At 37.3% G+C, this 21205-nt stretch overlaps 2 protein-coding genes across 6 annotated transcripts in view; one reads left to right on the top strand and one right to left on the bottom strand.

The window, feature by feature from the left end:
- Nucleotides 1-435: 435 nt before the first annotated feature.
- LOC129742162 (transmembrane protein 245) lies at nt 436-18293 on the top strand. 5 transcript variants are annotated; one of them, XR_008736519.1, is made up of 9 exons: nt 436-1153; nt 1239-2184; nt 2556-2807; nt 2863-3041; nt 3109-3509; nt 3578-3739; nt 3918-3965; nt 5315-5662; nt 5724-5856. XR_008736519.1 is itself a non-coding variant. In XM_055734016.1 (9 exons), the coding sequence occupies exons 1-9, from the start codon at nt 629-631 to the stop codon at nt 5845-5847; spliced, it is 2703 nt and encodes a 900-aa protein (XP_055589991.1). In that variant the 5' UTR covers nt 436-628; the 3' UTR covers nt 5848-18293. The 5 variants fall into 5 exon arrangements, 4 of the variants coding, with proteins under 4 accessions (XP_055589991.1, XP_055589999.1, XP_055590018.1 ...); XM_055734016.1 differs by lacking the exon at nt 5315-5662 and adding an exon at nt 5088-5124 and having other exon boundaries at nt 5695-18293; XM_055734024.1 differs by lacking the exon at nt 5315-5662 and having other exon boundaries at nt 5695-18293.
- The window catches only part of LOC129742188 (1,5-anhydro-D-fructose reductase), a 15311-nt gene continuing 12234 nt past the window's right edge, over nt 18129-21205 (bottom strand). The window contains exons 4-7 of the mRNA XM_055734052.1: nt 19667-19783; nt 19482-19597; nt 18451-18702; nt 18129-18388 (exon numbers count right to left, since the gene is read on the bottom strand). Coding sequence (XP_055590027.1) covers nt 18358-18388; nt 18451-18702; nt 19482-19597; nt 19667-19783 — 516 coding nt within the window. The 3' untranslated portion in view covers nt 18129-18357. The remainder of the gene's footprint in view (nt 18389-18450; nt 18703-19481; nt 19598-19666; nt 19784-21205) is intronic.

Raw genomic sequence — 21205 nt, 5'->3', positions numbered from 1 at the left:
TGCTTTTCTTTTCCCTAAAAATTGCTCATTATTCTAAACAAATTCCTTTTTAGTATTCTAATTATATAGTTCGAGTCGAACAACAAACTTTCTAATCTGAAATTTTTCGGACAGCTTGTATACGGGAAAGAATTGCTATTGAGATATGGCCAAAATGATGGATTCATTACAATTTGCCTTGAGTAAACCGCCTTTTCGAATTCTGAACGAAGCTGATAAAGAAAATTACATCTGAAAACACTGCGTCAGTGCGTTAGTATTAGTGAATGGCTGTTCATTCAACAGCCTAATAGAAATCGATCGAAGTCAATTGGAAAAACAGCTGATCAACTGTCAATCCATTTCAATTGATTTCGATTGGGTTTCGTTGAACACACCTATGTACTCTTTCAAATGACATTGGTTTGTTTATGAATCATCGCTAAAAATAGACGAAAAGCAGCAAAAATTGTTTTTCATATAACAAATTTTTTAAATAGTGATGGTACACAACTAAAAACAGATTATCTTCAGTATTATTGGTAAGCAGATAACTTTAAAAAATTCTTAACAACGACAGTTGGTGGAAAAATTGCTCAGAAGTCGGCAGCAGCAGTGATCTGACATCATCGGGAATGCTCTCGTCACCATGAGCACTCGTCCAAGTCCGGCTCCGATAAAACGTTCCTTCGATGGACTCTTCAATGCGTGGCTGGTGTTGAGAAACCAAGGCCACGAGAAACCCCTTCGAAATGCGATGTATAACGTGATGATGGTGGCCGTGGTCGCCGTAGTGGTAGGAGTGACCCTGGTTCTGGCCCCCTTTTTCAAACCACTCCTGTGGGCGTTCCTGTTCGGGGCGGTCCTCTTTCCGGCCAAAAAACGCCTGGCCGAGGCTCTTAACGGCTGGATCGAACGGATCGAGAAGGATGACCGGTACCTGGTGATGGGAGTGCTGGGAGCGCCGCTCCACGGTATCGATTCGCTGGGTCATTTTCTGACCGAATGGCTCAAGGGCCATTTGCGCATCATTGGGATCGGTTTCGGGGCTTTGATTTTGTTGCGGCTGATAGTGTGGATTGCTCCGGCCGAAATGTTTCTTGGGTTTTGGAATTTCATCGTTTGGAACCATTCACTTTTCAAAACCCTCCTGAGCTCGCTGTCGCTGCAAATGGTAACTTGCTGATCTTTTGGTCAGATTCATATTTTGTATAATTGTTGTTTAATGATATTTTGAAAAAAAAAATGCATTTTTCCAGCTCGCTATCATTGTCGTTCTGTATGTGGTAAGTGTGTATATTCTCTGGAAGCCGGAACTGTCTGCTCCTTTTCTGGTGTTCGGCCAGATGCTATGGATTCTTATTGTGGCGTACGGATGCAGTTTTCTAGGAGCTTTGCAGGTACCCGTTTTTCTTGGGTTGCTGATTTACGGAGCCATCGGGCTGGTTTATAATTTGCAAAAAGACGAACAGAACGTCCGGTTTATCGATAAATGGCACAGTTTGTTGGACATGACAAGCTACCGGCTGAATGAGAGCAAAGCAGAGCCCTTGGCATCGGTTCCGGTTTTGGATGAAACAAGTGGCGGTGCGGACGGTTCACGAATGGAAGAGATCAAGTCTAAGCTACAACTGGATGTTCCTACCACTCCGCAGCTTTCAAGTACCATGAACGATAGTCGAAGCAGCACCTACGTTAATGCCACATCCTACTGCCGTGTGCCAGAAACGCTAGAAAGCGATCTTTATTTCAGGATACTCTTTTATGCCTGCGGAGCGACACTGATCTGGATGCATACGTGGATTCTATTTTTGGGAATAATCCCCATGAGCTTACACCTGGTCAAACGATTAGCAGAGGTGCTAGGAATTTTTCAATACTTCTCCCAAAAATGTGATCAATACTGGGAACTACTGAAGCATTGGCTGTTCCCACGACACGCAGCTCTACTGCCCTTATGTTTACCCGGAATACTGCGGGTAAATGCCAACGTACATCGGTATGTTTGTGCCAAACTTCGTTCCTACATCGATGACATCAGCTCGGTGGTAATGATCGGATTCCTCAGCGTGCTGGTCATGCTGGTCAGCGTTTTTGCATTCACTCAAATTTACTCGGAAACGATAGCGGTGGCCCAACTTGGCAGCAATCTGGTGAATCGGACCTTGGCCCATCGACCGGAATTGATCGAAATGCTGCCAATCGGTATGTTACCAAAATCTAAATTATGAGTGTGCTCGCTCGACTAAAATCCCGAGTCGATGGGTGGTGATAGAGAAACAAGAGAGATCATTAGTGGGAAGGATCACATGCGGGATATACATGGTGTTTCGATAGAGCTCGACATGTACGCTCGTGTCGGTCGATTCCATCACGTTCACCGTGGTGAAATAGGCTAACCGTTGTACTGTACCGGAGATTGCTGGTTCAAGTTCTTTTTCGAAAAATTCCTGATATTTACGGCTTATGTTCTTTCTTTCTTTGATACCTCAAGTTTCTCTAAAACTTTCCGTCGCCTTGGAAAATTTGAATTATAAGCATTTATGAGTTCATTAGCTTTGTTTTCCTACTCGTAGACATGCAATCGATGGACAATATTTTGGACAATGCCTACAAGTATGGTCGATCCCACATCGAACAGTATGTGGATGATATTTTCAACGATACAGATCCGACGCAGGCTAAGAAACTAAAATGCCAAATTTTGAGTGTCTGGGATCGGCTCATCCAGAGCTGGATGGATCGTAACAATGGCGATAGCATGGTGGGGCCTCGTGTCACCGGACAATCGATCCGTGTGACAATCGATGAAATATTCATCAATCCAAGTGAGGGAAAATATTTGTGAAATATTGCAAAAAAGTGATTCAATTTTTATTTCAGTAACGAAGGCTGGGATCATTGGCTTTGTCAAGAGCAATATCGGAATGCTTTTGGAGGTGGCCGACTCTTTGTGGATGTTACTTCGTACTAACTTAAATTTGCTAGCATCGGCATTTGGCACATTGTTTTCAGTTATTCTTGGAGGCGGACATGCTGTGCTGAAGTTTTTGTTTCACACTGTAAGTATTCTGATAATAATGTGGTTAATGTAAATTCTCATTTTTTTTCTTTATTCTATTTTGAAAGATTATCTTTTTTACGACGCTCTACTACCTACTGCAAAGCAGTCAGGAACGGTATGCCCCAACCGGAATCACTATAAACAACTCCTGGGGACCTAGGATAATCCAGGCCCTGGAAGCTTCTATTTCCAGCGTAGTAGTAGCCACCCTAAAGTTGGCTCTATTCCACGGATTGTTCACGTGGCTGACTCATACCGTCGTGGGGGCACACATCGTGTATTTACCGGCAGTGTTGGCTTCTATCCTTGCAGCCGCCCCATTTTTGGAATCATACTGGTGCAGTGTACCCGCATTCCTGGATCTGTGGCTCTCACAGGATCGCTTCTGGCTAGGGGCAATTCTGGTTCTGGTACACTTCATTGTTCCGTCCAATTTCAACCCCATTATACACTCGGAAATCAAAGGGTAAATTAGGTTGACTTTGCCTCATTGTATTGAATTTTAGTCATTTCTCTGTTTTTTTTTCGAATCAGTGGAGGTCATCCGTACCTGACTGGCCTTTCCATAGCCGGAGGAATGTACCTATTTGGATTGGAAGGAGCTCTTCTAGGGCCGCTTCTGCTGTGTCTGTTGGTGGTTCTGTTCGAGGTAACCATGAGCGCCATTCGTGACTCACCTATTACGCCGCAAACTCGGTAAGTCGTTTACGCGCCTCCCTCTCAAGCCTCCAATCATCCAACCTAAAATCAACCGTAAATAATTTAAATCGTCTGTGTTGTAACGAATCATTGCTTTTCCTAACGCATAACTGTACAGAATCGGTGTTTTGATGTTGTATCCTCTAATTATGTTTCATTGCATATTCCATCACAGAAAATCCAGCTTAGACACAAACAACGACCTTTATTCACCCGCAACGACGTAAGTTGACCCTTTACGATTGGTAACCACCATCAGTTTTAAGACTGTGCATTCGTTTATTAGGTAGTTTTACCAAAATGTAGTTGTTTAGCTAGTGGTTTGTTTTTTTAATCGTAAAATGGTTCTAGTTTTATAGAATTAACCTAATCGATTTATAGGTTCTAGCAACTAGTGTTAGTGAGTTTAACGACCCCTTTTTTAAGGATCCTCGCGAATTTTGTTGATACTTCGAAAGCAGAAGAGTATGGACTAAATTTTATACCAGTAATTTATCTGAACTAAGATTTGGAACTTTGTGCAAATTTTAATCATCGTAAAATAGTAATAATTACAATTTTCAAAACAAGTAATTTTTCACAAACTTGCAATCTAAAATAAATGTTCTGTATTTCAAAACTACGCGTTGGTGCTTTTCATGTTAGGAAGTTTTATAAACTTTATACAGTTAATGAATAGGCTCAGAATACCAATTTAGGAGATTTCGTATTCTAAATCAGGCATCATTAGGAAATCGTTTCGTCAATCACGCCATTTTCGAGTCACTTTATAGTTGTAAATGTTTAGGACAGTTTTTAAATCGACACGTCCTGAGTGTTCTAAAAAAGCGCCTAAATGTATGCAATTGAAGTGAGCCCGAAGTTTTTCCAGTGCACCTAATATTTAACGGATTTAAAAATGCAGCACATTGTTTAAAAATAAGATTAGTAAGATGTGTTGTTTTTCACTAGAACAGATGCAATGGCGTTAAAATTTAATTAAACCAAATTTCTTCTCTGCTCAAATAAATTGTCCACTTTTTGATCACGGATGTTAGTAGTTGTAGCAATGCATGGTAATGAAATGAATAAAACTTGAAAGTTTTATCTCATTACTTTTACTCCTAGATCCCTCTTAACGTATACTAGGTACACTGCTTGCCATTTTTGGAATATTTTTTAATCACACCGTATTTGAGTTTATTAAAAACCGCTTATTAGTAGTACTTAATATAAGTTAATCGACCACGTTATTTGTTCATTTTCAAAAAAAAATCTTCAAAAAATTGTTCAAACAAATGTTTGTGTTCTTTTATTTCTTACATAATATTGTTTCTGAAAACGATTGAAAACTCTCGTTAATCAGCTTGCTCCATGAATGGCAAGCCTTTATCGGCAGGAGTGTAAGTAGTCGGTGGTTCTTATTTTGCTTTGGTTAGTTCCCTGCCATCAGCGTTTTAGTGGACTTATTTTACGTTTTATCGTATGGTATCATTTGTAGGAGGTTAGATTGTTTTGCATTTTTTGATATTTCAGTTATTTATCTTTGGTTTGTTTTTGTTTTTTTTTCGATCATCCTATCATCTTGTACAGAAAAACGCCTGCCACCAACTATCTAACCCGAACCAAGGACGGTAAATTTATCCATTCGCCGATAGTTCTGAACCAAACTGGGGGAAGATTGCATTAACTCAATCACACCTAAAACCTTGTATATATGTTTCTAATGACGAAAGAAATATTTTGCTTTAAAACCTTCCTGCTTCATTGGACAAAATCATCACAAGTTTCTCGGGACGTGTGTAAGCTTAACTAATGCCGTTTTTGTGATGTTTTCAACAACTTTTTGTCTCCATTGAAACGCTGACATCCCGCCATGGGCCATGGGTTCCATGCTTGTGCGTGTGTGTGTGTGTTCGTGTGTATGTGGGGAGACGTACGGTAAAAACAAAATAATCAAAACCAAACCCCAGGACCAACTATCGCTTCGGTACCTTCCCAGAGATGGTGGACAACGCCAGTTCGTCCCTGAGGTTGAGCTCGCCACCAGTGATGACGACGACATCGACCACGCTGGCCGGGACGACGACGATGCGATATCCGTAGGGGAAGGGAAGGTAATGTGAACTATTGTGACCGAATCATTTATGTTGGACCAACGATTTTAGTTGTTGAATAATACTATAACGTTTTTTTAACCCAAAGGAAAAACAAGTTTACTCAATCTTAATACCGAATGGCAGCGAAGGAATAGAAAGCTTTATTGTTGTTAAGTCTGGTTAGATTTTATTTACTAGTTGGACATTTGAAACTCGTTTCGATTCTGGAAAACAAAACTAACCTTCAAGAAGCAAGTAGGAATTCTTTTTATTTTATCATATTCTAAAAATTAAAGAATAGAATGTAAAGTGGGTTTATGTGAGGACTAATCTACAGTTAAAGAATTCAATTAATTTTTTTAATCAACTTTTTCCTTCACATCTTAACGCTATGAAATCCCGCCTTTAGACGGGAAAATTCACCTCAACGATCAAGTTTGTAATCATAAAACTAGATTTCCGTGAGATTTTAGCAAAAAAAAAAAACATTGGGTATTGGAAGATTAACATTTTTATCGATTAAAAAAACAATGCCTTAATAAAGCTTAGTTCTTTTAGAAATGGGACACTTTCATTTGCTAATAGCTCGTTAACTAGTTATTGGATATTAAAAATTTTGACAGCATTTTGTTGCCTGTAAAAAGTACTATTCGACCTATTTTTTTCAAAATTTAAAATTTACTCGTTTTTGAGATATGTACGATGCAAGAGAAAAAGAAAAAAATAATTTTGCACAGTTTCCTTTAAAATTCGTCATTATCAAATTGATAGCTGACAAAACCGTTGATTATTCAAAGAATTACTGAGTTTTTGTGGTGGATAAGTATGCAAACACTGTCAATAATGTCCACAAAGTTCAAATCAAGTATTGGAGTGAAGCACATGATCGGCAACAACGGTTAAGGGTCATCAAGGAAGTCAAGTCTCATACCAGCCTTTTTAATTTTCAATAAACGAAAAACTAAGGGTAGATCGCTGAAATGTCCAAAACAATTTTCTCCGATAAGCTGAAAGTGTTGCCTAGTGATGACTCATTGAAACCAACCTCAAACAACCATTTTTTGATAGTTCCAAAGCTCTTAAGCTGTTAAACCGGTACAAAAAAAAAACGTTAAAAAATGTGATCAAAAATAATCAAATTTGTTCATTTCGAAACAACTGTATATTCACTGAAATGCTTCCAGTTTCTTTTAAAAGAGAAGTATTGGACCGAAAAGTATCAGAAATTGAAGAAGGAAGGTGAAGCCACCTAAAATATAGATTTTACGAAGTATAAGTTGAAGAAACTGATCAATACCATGACTGAGAAAAGTGTGCGCCGGCCAATGGGAGATACCAAAAATAAAGTAGAAATTTCCTTAACAAAAAACAGTAAATATTTTTTTTCAAATTTTTTCATGAAAGATCATAACATTACCTTCATTTTCTTCATAGAAACTATTTCGTTCAAACGAATAGTTTTTGAGATACAGGCATTCGTAACTGTCCCATTTCTAAAAGAACTAAGCTTTATGTTCGTTTCAAATCAAACACAATTTAGAGCAGTAATATATGTAGGTTAGGGTGGCAGCCGATTAGGTCATGTTGAATTTCTAAAACCTACCGTATACATTTTGTAGATTGGCCCAAAAAACTGACCTGTGCCTCATGTTAGATTTGACTTTAATTTGTATATCGAAAATCCCAATTTGATATGATCGAGCCATTTTAGGCTACAATTTGTTCTTGAACACCCCATCACGTTCTTCGAAGATCTCGAGCGTGCATAAAAATTAAACCAAAATGTAAAAGTCGGTCGCAAAGTATAAAGCGCGCCACATTTGTACAAAATGCGATGATTTCACGACGGAGGAATCGACTGTGGCATCTGGCAGTCCGCATTTGCTGCAACGTCTTCTCCAACAGAAGCGGCTATCGTGGCCCATTCCAACATCGTCGGCTGCAAAAGCAGCACGTCGACGGTTCTGTTCAAAACGGTTAAGGCATTGGTCCATTGCAGTCGGCAAATCGGACCACCTGACCACCATCACAAGCAACAAGGAGTCAACTGTGGCGTTGGCCACAACTCCATCAACAGTAGCAGAATCAACTGTGGCGTTAGTCGCTCAATGGTTGCAGTGCAGTACGAGCTGTGGTCTATCGTCCGTACGAACATTGAGATCAACTGTGGCATTGGAAATGCTCTCGCGCCAACAACAGTAGCAAAGATGAATCCAATACGAAGGATTCGGTGAGCAGATTTTCTGTGAGCTCAATGGCAGTCTTCGAGGGCAACAGCAGAAGGATTTGCGAAGCGCCGTAGAGATGGGCAGAACAGCTCATTTCAATGAGCGGCTCACTACCGTTCGCTTGAAACAATGAGCCGGTTCATTTGAGCGGCTCAAAATTGAACCGTGCCTCCCCGGTAAATTTGAATCGGCAGAGAGGTAACTCAAATCGCCAGAGGGATCGTAACGATCTCTCTTGCGATTTTGCATCATCACATCGTTAGAGAGGAACACACCATACGCGTTCCTTGGGTGAGTGCCAAGAATTAAGCTAAGACACGCCCTCCAGAGAAACACACGAACACAATCCGAATCGTGTTTGTATGTTTCCCTCCGAGACGCGTGTTCGCCTGCCTGAGAAGTCGACAGCTACGATTGAAAGGACAAAAGGCGACCACACCGTACGAGTGTACGATTCAAACTGATTTCGCATGTACGCATTCGTATTTGTTGCCTCTAGGTATCTCGGCAGGACAAACCGAATGAAAATATTTGCGTTCTTGGAGTGTCGCCGAAGTTAACCGTTTTATTCTAAGTTCGGTGACTCAACTCTCAATTTTTTGCATGCTCTGTCGATTTCTGAGAGGACGCGCTTACTGGGTCGTAGCTCAACATAAACTGAAGAGCGAAGAACACCAGAAAGCCGTTCGTTCGTTCTCTCGAACCAATAGAGCTAGGTAGGTTTTTCAAAAACGAGCCACAACACAACACGACACGGCTCGAAAACGAACCACGGTTCGAAAAAGAGCCACGGTAGGAAAGAGCCGCTACTCTCCGCTCAACTCTGGTTAATAAACTAAATGTCAAGAACTCCATTCTCTGTTCGGTTCTTTTTCGAAACGTGTCTCTTTTCCGAACCGTGGTTTCTTTTCGAGCCGTGCGTGGCTTTTTTTTTTAACCACCATGGCTCTTTTGGTTTATTTAGCTTGTTTAGTGATGGGAGAGAAACCAAAAGCTGCTTATTTGAATCAGGTCTTCTACTTTGGGCAGCGGTAAAGTTTTTTAACCAGTGTTGCGAGAGCGGCGTGGCACGGCTTATTTTCGAACCGCGGTTCTTTTTTTAAGAGCCACGGTTCGTTTGTTCTTTTTGAAGAATTGGTTCAAATGAGTGACTCTTCAGCGCTTGCGCATCACTACGAAGCGGACGGAGATAAATGGGATCGTGATAGACACAGATTGTGCACGAAAGCGAGCCAGAACGAAACGCCGTAAGTCGATAAAATTGTAAACGCTGCAATTGTTACCAAATATTAAAATAACAAACCTTTCATTTAGATATTTTTATTTTTGTGGCACCAGAGGCCGAATCTTATTTGCACCATTCAAAGCGCTCAAAGTTTTGGTTTTTGACTCTCAAAAATCATCTAGGGGGGTATCAAAGGAATTTGAAAATTTGGATTTTGATGCCCAAATTAAATGCATGAAACGTCGAGATCTGGTGTTTTTTCGAAAGAAAGACGATTTTTGGAGATAGCCGGTCAACTTAAGGCCCCCCTAATTCAAATCCGCTGGAGCTGAAAATTTGCACAGGTGTTTTTGCACAAATCTACAAAATGTATATGGTCCGTTTTCGAAATTCGACATAACTCATTTGACTGCACCCCTAATGTAGGTGCATTGAGAGGCTCAGCCATGCTTCAAGTATTTGTATATCGAAATGATGATTTTGTTTTCAAAATTTTCGAAACCTGACGAATTCAATCGATACATTTTTCAATTATTTTTGGTTGGGATTGATAATTATGGGAATAATAACTCAATCGTAACGGAAAACTGCATTATTACAATTCCATCGAAGGATTAAAAACAAAGCTAAAACACCTAAAATAAGAGAAAAAGACTCAGCTGGGTGGAATCAAAACAAATTAAAAAACCGTCAAATGAGCGCTATCATTTTCAAGTAAAATTTAATACTGAAAATTGTTCAAAGTAACAGCATTTAAATTTGGAAAAGTTAAATCTTTCTTGTGCTTTGAAATACAATAATACAATACAAATAGTTCATGGCGTTTTTAAGGACAAAAATAAAGAAAAAAAATCGGAATTTCTAAAATTTTGCACATTTTTGAAGATCCAACGTACTATTTACGAAAAAAAATCGATCGGGTTGTCTAAAACAACTTTTTGTTTTTAATATTTACGACACTAGGATTTTTTTTTAAATTTTCTGTAACAATTGATCCTAAAGTCTTCAAATTTTCCATTTTTAAGCTTAAATGTATTAAAACATTAAGAACCGCGAAGAAATTGAAGCCGAAAACTGGATCAAAATCTTCAAATTTAGTATTTTTAAGTTACCGAAAGTGTTATGTTTCATTTTGTAGAACATAGTTTCATGATTAAATTAATACACGCAGCGAGAAGATTTTTTATTTCAAAGGAAAGTGCCGCAAAAACAAAGGATTTTTTCCTTTGATTTTGGGATAAATAAACATTCCTTTGATTCAAAGGCATTTTCCTTTGTTTCAAAGAATTTTTCTTTTGAAAAATCTTTGAATCAAAATCTTAATGCTTTGAAACAAAAAAACAGTTTCATTTGATGCAAAGTTGTTTTCGTTTGTTGCAATGTAATTTATTTTTCGATTTAAAAGGATTGGTTCATTGAACCATTTTTCTTTTATTCCAATTGGAAGAAATATTTTCTGTTGTCCCGAAGTTCCTATTAGGAATTTTGAATAATAGAAAGAAAGACTTAACATCTTAAATTCATTTTTATTCACAAAATTAACACAAACACTGGTTCAGTAAAAATGAATCATCCGGTTCTAATTTTTAACCTGAGGGCATTCTTCTTGGGCCGCTCAATAGACTTCCGGAAGCAGCTTCGGTTGCTAGCTTTAGTTGTCATCCAACTAGTGATTACCGCTGAAGATCGGGCCGAAGAGAATCAGACCGCTGGATTTAGGGTGGAATCAGCCGTGGTCTTGTAACAATGCAAGAGTTTATATAAAATCTCAAATATTCACTTTTTGATTAACGAATTAACACACACTTACCATTCTTCATCCTGAATCCTCCTAAATAGCTATCTCTGATTCACTAGTTTTGATTTTCAACACAACCGGCCAAACTTTATTCGAAATTCGGTTCTTGCTCAATAAAAAATATCTTCTAAGTTTGAAGTTTTAAACTAATGAAGAAAGAACATTTACTTTGTTTCAGAAGAAATGTGCAATTGAAAAAAATTCTTTTGAATCAAAGAATTTGTTTAAAATCACAGTCGAAAATTATTCAGTTCAAAAAATTAATTCTTTCTTTCAAAAATTATTCATTTGAATCAGAGCGATAATTCATTTATTCAAAGAAAACAGGAGTTTGAATAAAAAAACTGAATGTTTTTAATCAAAGTCAGATTTGTTTTGTATCAAAATCCAAGTTTTCTCTGCGTGTAATATTTCAGCTATGCTCCTGTTTCTAATATATTCATGGCAAGCAAAAAACGAGATATCTCGTATTTCATCCGCAATGTGTTAAGATTTCCTTAAATAAATGTTAACTCCAAACATTTTCATGAAAAAGATTTTTAACAGAAAATTCTGACAAAAAGGTATAAATTTCAAAGAAAATTTTGAAATAATCAACAAAAAGTTCCTATAATTAGCTATGAAAATAATTGGCAGCCCTGTAGAAAAATTAAAAAAAAAACACTGACTGCTCTGAAAGTGTATTTTCTATGATTATTCTATCAGGTATTTCCTGAGACAGAAGCTGGACCGCTTTTTTGATATTTTTTGTTTTGAAAAATCATAACATCACAGTTGATTTTTATTTTGAATTGTGAAGATTAGATTTGTTCAATGATTTTTCAAAATTGAAACCTTTTTTTGGTTCAAATTGAATATTCGTTTTCAGTAGAAATTTCAAATTTATTATCAGTTTAAAATTCGATGAATCTATAGAAACTCATGTCTACCTGAAAAAAAAAAACGTTATTGTGGCACATATCGTTTAACTTGCATTTGGTTTTGTCGTCAAACACATTTAGATATTGCGCGGTCATTGAACATGCTTAATGCTGTTCGTTTGACAAGTTGGGAAATGGCTGATTGATGACAAAATGCAATTTTGAGTTGGGGGGAGAAATGACAATTTCAACATTCATTTCCAGAAATGTGACTAAGTTCTACTGGTTGGTAAATCATTTTTGAGGAATTAAAAAATAAAATACTGAATGTTTGAACATTCACACCCTCTTTTTTTTCTTTAGAATAACCATACCCAAATATGTCCAACGTAGGGGAAAGTGTTCTTAAATGCGCCTAGGAGGGTTAAATGCGCCTACGGCCGTTTGACGAAATAACTTATCAATACATTTTGAGGGGGATGTGCTTCGAACATAAGGCAAGAAATTTTTTTATGAATTTACCAACTCAAAAAAATTTAAAAATTCCTTCAAGGTTTTAATACCTTCTGATGTAATATTTTGACTTTAAAAAATTATACGTAAAGACGCTTAAAACATAAACTTTGGTGGATTTTGTTGCTTATTCAAATGAAATTAAAAAATAAAACAAATTTACGTTTTAATTAAGGTTTCATTACGATTAGGAAGTGGAATAAGAGAGTGTTTTTGTATGCCCCCATCATGTTTGTAAAATGCTTTTATCCTAAAATTACAGGTTAAATGGAATAATTATATTATTTTCATCATTAGAACTTCGCATCTAAACTCTAATCGACAACTTAAGAGTAAGGTTGCTAGATTTTTTTCAGCACGTACCCGGGCCGGAAAATCCGGGCTTTTATTTTATCTAAAAACCTGGCATGATTTAAAAATGTCGACCAAAAATCCGGGCAATATCCGGGCAAATTTGATCAAAACCCAGGAACTACTCAACACAAATTAAATTAAAAAAAAAAACGAAATTTTTTTTTCTTCAGCAGATTTTAAATTGTACTTTAGGCTTTCAAAAAACTTCTCATGGTTATTTTTATAAAACTGGCTCAAAAAATTTCGTTTTAGACGCATAAATAACAATTTTTACAACACTTTTTTTGTGTGTTTTGGCAAATAAAATGAATAAAATGAATAAATCCGGACAACCGGGCCGATCCGGACTTTTGTCAAATTTTGCATTAAATATCCGGGCAAACCCGGATAAATCTGGCAACTTTACTTAAGAGATAATTGAAGATCTTAAAACAGATTTGATAAACACAACAAAGCAAACACTTTCTTGCTGAATAAATGCTGAAAAAATATCATAGTTCAACTGTTAATCAGCAATCTGGCTGAAAGAAGGCCTCAAAATTCACTATTGCACGTGTCTTCAGCCTTTAATCATCTTGATCTGGAGAAGTTATTCAGCAAACGTCATTTAACGCCAATTGACGATTCACCCCCAAAAAAAACCAAAAATAATGACCAATGTCTGTCTGATGTTTGGTACCCACTTTTCCCCCTCTGTGTTGTTTTTATTTTTCGTTTCAACTGCCCCGAACTCTAAACCTTTGGCTTGTTGGTCGTATGCCGCAAAATCAGGCCAGTTTTACCACAGTTCACAGTCTGTCAAATTTCAATGGTAGCGAATGGTTGAACAAAGGCTGAAATAGTGTTAAAGAAGCAACTTTTCAACTCCTCCCATTGGCTGAACTGAGACTTCAATAAACGCTGAAACATGGTTGCAGTTTGAAGTGTAATTGCTGCTTGAACCTGTAAGCTGAAGCAGCAACTACACTTCAGCTCAGCTTTTGTTCAGCAAATTGGCGTTTTTAAGCAGCCAAAATGTTTATTGGGGAAGTTCGGAATTTTAGACAACAGTTATAATAAAAACGTGTTCTCGAAAATTGAAGGAGATTTCAACATAAAAATTACTCCAATGTATAGAAAACAGATGCCTGCTCATGTGTATATAGTTTTTGTACACATATTCGATGCATTATTTTAAAAAACAGTATTCTGCTTAATAGGCGCATATAGCCCGCTTCTCCCAAACAAATTAATTTCGAAGAAGAAACAAAATAATGTTGAATGAATCAATTGTAACTTTCTTTCCTCAACTCTAATTTACATTCTGCCTACAATTGAAATGATCATAGAGAGTACACCTTCATAAAAGTGTTTTAGTATTTTTTTACAGTGTTGCCAGTTATTTGTACAGCTAATTCTAGCATTTTTCAAATCATAAATGTTTTCCCAAATTTTTCACCAAAAATTATGGTTGAAAGTATTTATCATCAAAATGATTGAAGTTGTTATTTATTGTTGAAGAAACCTGAATACAGCTAAGCTATGTTTGAAAATCTTAAAAAAATGTTCTAGACCCCCCGATTGTTTTTCCCCATAGATAGTGCGTTTTTTTTCCTTTAAGGTCATTCTTCCTCGCATAAATAGTGCGTTGGATAAAAGGAAGTCTCCTCTTTTATTTGGCAAATTTTCAGAGATGCCAATTGTTTTTCTTAGAATCATTCTCAACAAAAAGATGGTGCTTGTGATATAGCTCAGTTGGCAAGTTGGTTGCTTCCTGAGCCGATGTCCGTGAGTTCGAGCCCAAGAGTAAACATCGAACACAGTTGTACCGGATAAGTTTTTCAATAACTGTCCGCCAACTGCAACGTTGATATAAAGTCGCGAATGTCAAACATTTCTATATATGCAACTTCACTTTGTTGGTTGTCATTTAAAATGTTCAGTTTCAATGTATCTCGAAAGTTGAATTGAAATACTTGCTCTCTATGAACCTGAAATTCTCAAATCGCAATATTTTTTTAAATCCTACCGCTCTACTCTGTTCATGATTCAAAACCATTAGAAACATATCACAGCTGATTCAATTTACTGTTTAAAAAAAAAATAGAACTTTTTGTTCAATTTCTTTGAATTAAAGACCATTCGAGCGTAATGTTTCCTATATTTGCAACGCAGTTGTTAAAAGTTACATTTAAAAAAAAACCTAGTTGGACAAAAGCTTAAACCGATAGTATTACAACAAAACAAATATTAAAATGAAATCGTGTAGATTATTAGTGTTACTTGCTTTAAAAAAAACAACATAAAATGGAATTGTCAATCAACAGCTAATTTTGTACCCCTATTAGAACGAATAATCAAATTATGAAAAGAAACTAAAATTGCATAAACTACATTTGTGCATCCATAAGTAAACCGAGATAATAAGGTGGAAGATAAAACTTAACATCCGTATAGCATACGACGCACACAGGGGAAAACGATGTAAAAAGGTGATCAAAATTGTTTATGCCAAAACGGAGCGTTTTAGACCCATAGTGTCTTCGGGACAATTTACCTACATTCAAAGCACTTTAAAATGAGCTTTTGATGAAAATGATTTAATCACCTAGCAGTGAGATAGAAAAATTATTTTTTGTAATTTTCATTTTAGAGCAGTTATGTGTTCGGCAAGTTTTTAGATTGTAAAAAATGTAGCAACTTTGTTGAAGATGTCAACGTCGTAAAAGCTAACCCAAAAAAGTTAGAAGGGTTCAAAATTAAAAAATATTTTTATTCAAAATTTTCAGTTTTTCGACGATATCTTTTCAGGCCGAGCTTATTCAGGCAAAGTATGTTTGGAAGAGTTTTGAGTCACTCAAAACCAAACAGTTTTGTGGAACACACTTAATAAAAATATTCAGACTGGAACGAGTTAGATTGAAAAAACTAAGAAAAAACAGCTGTTTTCGTACACCTGTATCTTTCTAGTTCGGATGAGTTCGGTTTATTTTTTGGTTGCATCAGAATTAGGCTGGTTTCGTCGTTATAAAAACATGGAGTTTACAACGTTAAATTGTTTATTTTTTAGCTTTATAAAAGATTAAAGTTAGCTATTTTTAAGGAGTCTAGAGGACAATTTATTTTGCATTTGAAATTAAATAACCGAAAAACAAAATCGTCTAATACATTGTATTCTAAGCGAAAAGACAGGTTGTAAGGTTCGTCAATGGAGGCTTAAAACGTCACACGCGAGCGAGAGAATGTATGGCTGAAGTTTCAATAAAAGTAAAAACGGTTGCTAATTGTCAGATTAAACAAACTTGAAATTTGTCCTCTAAAATCCTTGAAAATTGTTAACTTGTATCATTTAAAAAGCTAAAAAATAAACAATTTAACGTTGTAAACTCCATGTTTTTATAACGGCTAAACCAACCTGATTCTGATGCAACCAAAAAATGAACCGAACTCATCCGAACTAGAAAAATACAGGTGTACGAAAACAGCTATTTTTTCTTAGTTTTTCCAATCTAACTCGTTCCAGTCTGAATATTTTTATTAAGTGTGTTCCACAAAACTGTTTGGTTTTGAGTGACTCAAAACTCTTCCAAACATACTTTGCCTTAATAAGCTCGGCCTGAAAAGATATCGTCAAAAAACTGAAAATTTTGAATAAAAAATATTTTTTAATTTTGAACCCTTCTAACTTTGTTGGGTTAACTTTTACGACGTTGACATCTTCAACAAAATTGCTACATTTTTTACAATCTAAAAACTTGCCGAACACATAACTGCTCTTAAATGAAAATTACAAAAAATAATTTTTCTATCTCACTGCTAGGTGATTTAATCATTTTCATCAAAAGCTCATTTTAAAGTGCTTTGAATGTAGGTAAATTGTCCCGAAGACACTATGGGTCTAAAACGCTCCGTTTTGGCGTAAACAATTTTGATCACCATTTTACATCGTTTTCCCCTGCACTGAACAAAATCGGGCTATAAACAGTATTGGGAATTTTAGTATTTTTGCACTACTAGAAAATCCAATACTTTTTATAGATGAGCGCAACATTTTGCGCATATAGTTTAGCGTTCCGATAAATTTTATAGGAATTTCCAGTGAAAGTAATATAATCGAAATTTGATAAAAATGATTATTCTAGACAATGAAATGAATGTATTTAATTTTATTTTCGATTTTTAAATGGATTTGTTATGAAAAATAAAACATCTGGGCTTGTAGCATTATAATATTTTATTTATATCTCCTATACACTTACACCGTGGGAGAAGAAAAAATGACAATAACTTACAGCAGGTGGGGTGATGCGATGCGAGGAACGTTTCCGGCGGATATCTGCTTTTGGATTTGGTGGTGCAGCTGTTGCCGCTGGTGGTGGCGATGGTGATACGATCAGCGACGGCTTAGTGCGCTTCCGCCGTCGGTGAAAAAAACTGGCTCCTGGTAGCTGCTTCTGTGGTGTTCATCTCTGCCTCCAGCCTTCGGAATGTTGTAATTGGTTATGTTTTCGCAATCATGATTGACGAACTGGACGAGTGATGTTTTTTTTCGCCAAGTATTGCTCCTGCTGTTCATGATGTGAATGCATGGTCGTTTCTGCCCAGTTTTCACCTCGTTCGGCGCTGGAACAGTTCCGGCGTTTGTCCGGCCGGATGGTAGTTTTTTTCGCATCTACTGCGAGCTGTACGGGGGGTAGAAAAAAATTAAAATTATCGCTAAATAAAACAGTTTTTCCACTTACCTTCATCGCTAGCGATGTTTTCGGCCTCGGTGCGTACAGTTTTCAGTACTTTTTTGGCCATTTTACGGGTTTTCTTACCAAACCAAATCTTACAAATCAGTCGATGTCGAGTCGATGCGAATTGTTAGTAAATTTATCAGATAAGCAAAATATAAATTCTATATAAACATAGACATTTGAAAATTAATGGATTTTCTAATACATTTGATTAAGATTATTAAGCTCATGGTATTCATTAGATTTTCCTATACTTTTTAGTATGTTTTTCTTCGATAAAATACACTTGCAGAATTTATTGAATTTTCCAATAACTTGTACAGGATAAATCATTACTTTGTATATGAGCGATTAACTTTAAAAATTATTGGAATGACCTAGTAAATTTTATTTCCTGATTTGGTTCAGTGTGTGTGCGACGGGAAGAAGATTTAGTGCGACGGGCTTTGAGCAACTTATACAAAACTATTTATGCTAAACTGGAACCGCTACGCTAAAGCTAAAGTGAACAGGAACAGACCGGGGACTTAAAATCGTAACAAACTTGTTGTGAAAAAATGATGTTTAAAAATTCATTCAATGTGATATCTGTGGAAGAGTAAAACAAGCTAGTTTCACAGTTCTATTTAGTACCTAGACAGTAGTTAAGTATCAATGCTTTTTCGCTAGATATTTATTATCGATGACAAATTTTTAACCTATTTTGTTTATATAAATCGATGCATTACATTCATGTAGATTCTTATGATATTCAAAGAAATGTAACCTATATTGTAATGATATTTGTTTCCTCTGTCAATATGAAAGTAATGAGAAATCCGTCTCGCACGCTCTTAAATTTTTAGAAAGGGAACTCTGGATGCTTGGTAATACTGGAAAGAAGTGAATTCGCATTAAATATTTGGCAAACATCACAAGCAGCTGGTTAACTTACCCGGGGAAGAATCCGAAATCGCAGATGCGAATATTCTGATCCAACGCGGCCAATTTAGCCATTTCGGCCTCGTCTAGCTCGAAATCGAACAGGGCAATGTTTTCCCGCAGCCTGGCCGGGTTCGTGCTTTTCGGGATCGTTGAAATCTCGCGCTGCAAAAGATGGCGCAGCAGGATCTGGGCCACGGATTTGTCATGCTTGCCGGCCAGCTCCCGCACCACCGGATTGTCCAGCAAATTCGGAACGTCACGGCTGCAACACGGAATACCGAGATGGGAAAAAATGTGAGACGAGTCGATAAAGGAAATTATTTCCATGTAAAAAAAAAAAACAAGTCAATAAGTCTTTATCACGAGTAAGGGCAGCTGTAGTTTAGACCTAAATTCGTTCCAGGCCCTGCTCATCAGTGACCCAAATTTGGTTTTATACCTGTTTATAATCAACTTTTTTTTAAAGAAATGATCCACTAGATCCAATCCCGCGAAAATCCCGGTAATCTCACGGGTTATCTATCAGCCGCCAAACTTTCGAAAAAATTGATTTGCATTCGGAATTTGAACAAAGCTGCAGTTTCCCTTAGGACTGATCCAAAAACAATGCGATTTGGACCCAATTTGAAGCAGTTGTAAACAGTTTGAAAGCTGATAGATCACCCGTGGGGTTGCCAGGAATTTACGATTCCCAACGTTTTAGCGATGGAACGATGCGAGAGATCCTTGTTCTCGTGTTGAATGCGCAAGATCTTATCACGCACGAGCTGTTCTTTCGACTCCATTTCCGCGAGTTTTGATTACAGGACTTAAAACCTTGCAGGATGTAAACAATGTACTATGAACTAAATCCACCCTTATTTTTATTAAATTCTACCCAATGGTTAAAAAAGTTAGAGCAATTTCATTGTGTGGCAATTTCATCGTGGACACCCTTTATAAAATTAAAATTAACATAAATAATTTAGAAAAAAAAACCATCCGTGAATCGGATTTACTCCATACGGTAATTCGAAAAGATGGACTACGACATATACGTACCCCAAAATGTGCTCGATCCCTTTGGAACCGAGCGGCGAATAAGCTGTCACGGTTATTCCGTTGGTTTTGCAAAACTTCACCAGTTCGGGTTGCTGCAGATAGATGTGATTCTCGATCTGAAACGATGAAAATGGTAATGGTTAAAAGTCGCAGAAAGAAAGCCAATTTTATCCGATAGAACGAACCTGCAGGTTAGCCGGTTTTATCTGACAATTATCGAGAATTCGCTGTATCTGCCGCTGATTGAAATTCGATAGGCCTATGTTGCGTGCTAGGCCGGCTTCCACGATCTTTTCCATGGCCTGCAAAAGGAGAAGGATTGATGCTGTCAAAAATGGGAACTTTTTTTGCTTTCCATATGTCAAAGATAAACCTGAGACTTGAAACCTGGGACAGGAGACATGAAAAATACGACTGTCGACGTGACACGTGTGACCTGAGACATGAAATTCTGAGATATGGAACGTGAGACATGAGACATGAGAACTTGATATCTGAGAACTGAGACCTGTGACATGCTATTTAATGTCGACCTAATGGGAATTTATATCTGAGACTTGAATCATGAGACATGGATGAGACGTGAAAAATGAGAAGTGAGACATGAGAATTGAGAACTTAGAAGTGAGACGAAAGAAATGAGAAGTGAGATGCGAGAAGTTAGACGTAAGAAGTGGGACGTGAGATGTAAGAAGAAGAAATTGAGAAGTGAGTAGTGAGAAATAAAGCATGGATCACTACAAAACGGGTCTATCTCGGAGCTATGTAAACGAAATCAAAATGTTTTGAACATAAAATGTAGGGTTTTTATTGCATTTTAAAGAAAAAATAGTAAAAGAAATATTCCGATGATATTTTGATGAATTTTCGAACTTTCCGTCGAGTACCACTCATTATAATTTGGACACCCTATTCGCTGACCTCAGCGGCCATTTTGTTCCACAATCTCTTCATCTCTGTTGCATCCCGAGTCGTCAGACCATTCTCCTTCATCTTCCGCTTGACAATTGCTTAAAATTTTTCGATAGACGAAATTGAGGGCAGTTGGGCGGGTTGATGTCCTTTTCGACAAAATCTACCCGTTGGCCCCATACCACTGTAGTACCTCTTTGCTGTAGTGGCAGGTTGCCAAATCTGGCGAAAACTTTACTGATCCTTTATGAGATCTAATGTACGAAAAAAAAAACGTTTTTCATGCACTCCTCCTTGTATATTTCGGAGTCCACGGTCTTTTTTTTTTTCACAAAACCCGGGGTTTTTCATCCGCAGCTGCAAATACCTTGCCAGATCAAACACTTTCTTGCAAACTTATCGGCAAAAACGAATTCGAACTTGCCGGGGACATCACCCCGACCAGTGCAGTGCACCACTGCAGTCGCTTTATAAAAATTTTGGCCTGGGAGCTGCCCAAAACCCATCTTTACGTACGTTTCGTCATTCATGAGGAAGCATCCGTCGAACTTCGTTGCAATCTTGTTGTATAACTTCCGGGCACGTCCTTTGGCTACTAAATTCTGCTTCAATGTCCAGTTTGGTTGCTTATTGGCCCGATAGGTTCGTATTCCTTCGCGCAGACGAATCCTTCTGACGGTGCACCGGTCGGCGTTGAATTTCTTGGCGATGTCGTAGTCCGACTACCCTGTGTTTGCCTTAATCGTTCTCAACACCTTCAAATGCAGTTTCCGATACTTAATTCCACTATGACGCTTGGTATGAACCTGCCG

This window comes from Uranotaenia lowii, chromosome 1, assembly GCF_029784155.1.
Source record: "Uranotaenia lowii strain MFRU-FL chromosome 1, ASM2978415v1, whole genome shotgun sequence".
NCBI lineage: Eukaryota > Metazoa > Arthropoda > Insecta > Diptera > Culicidae > Uranotaenia > Uranotaenia lowii.
Note: the sequence above shows the minus strand (reverse complement) of the source record. Positions and strands in the feature narration are given on the sequence as shown.

Excerpts from the sequence above, each read along its gene's own strand:
- LOC129742162 (XM_055734016.1), top strand. The coding sequence starts at position 629 with ATGAGCACTCGTCCAAGTCCGGCTCCGATAAAACGTTCCTTCGATGGA. Across the intron at positions 3,740-3,917 it reads CCTATTACGCCGCAAACTCG|AAAATCCAGCTTAGACACAA; the intron begins GTAAGTCGTTTA and ends ATTCCATCACAG. Across the intron at positions 5,125-5,694 it reads AAGCCTTTATCGGCAGGAGT|GACCAACTATCGCTTCGGTA; the intron begins GTAAGTAGTCGG and ends ACCAAACCCCAG.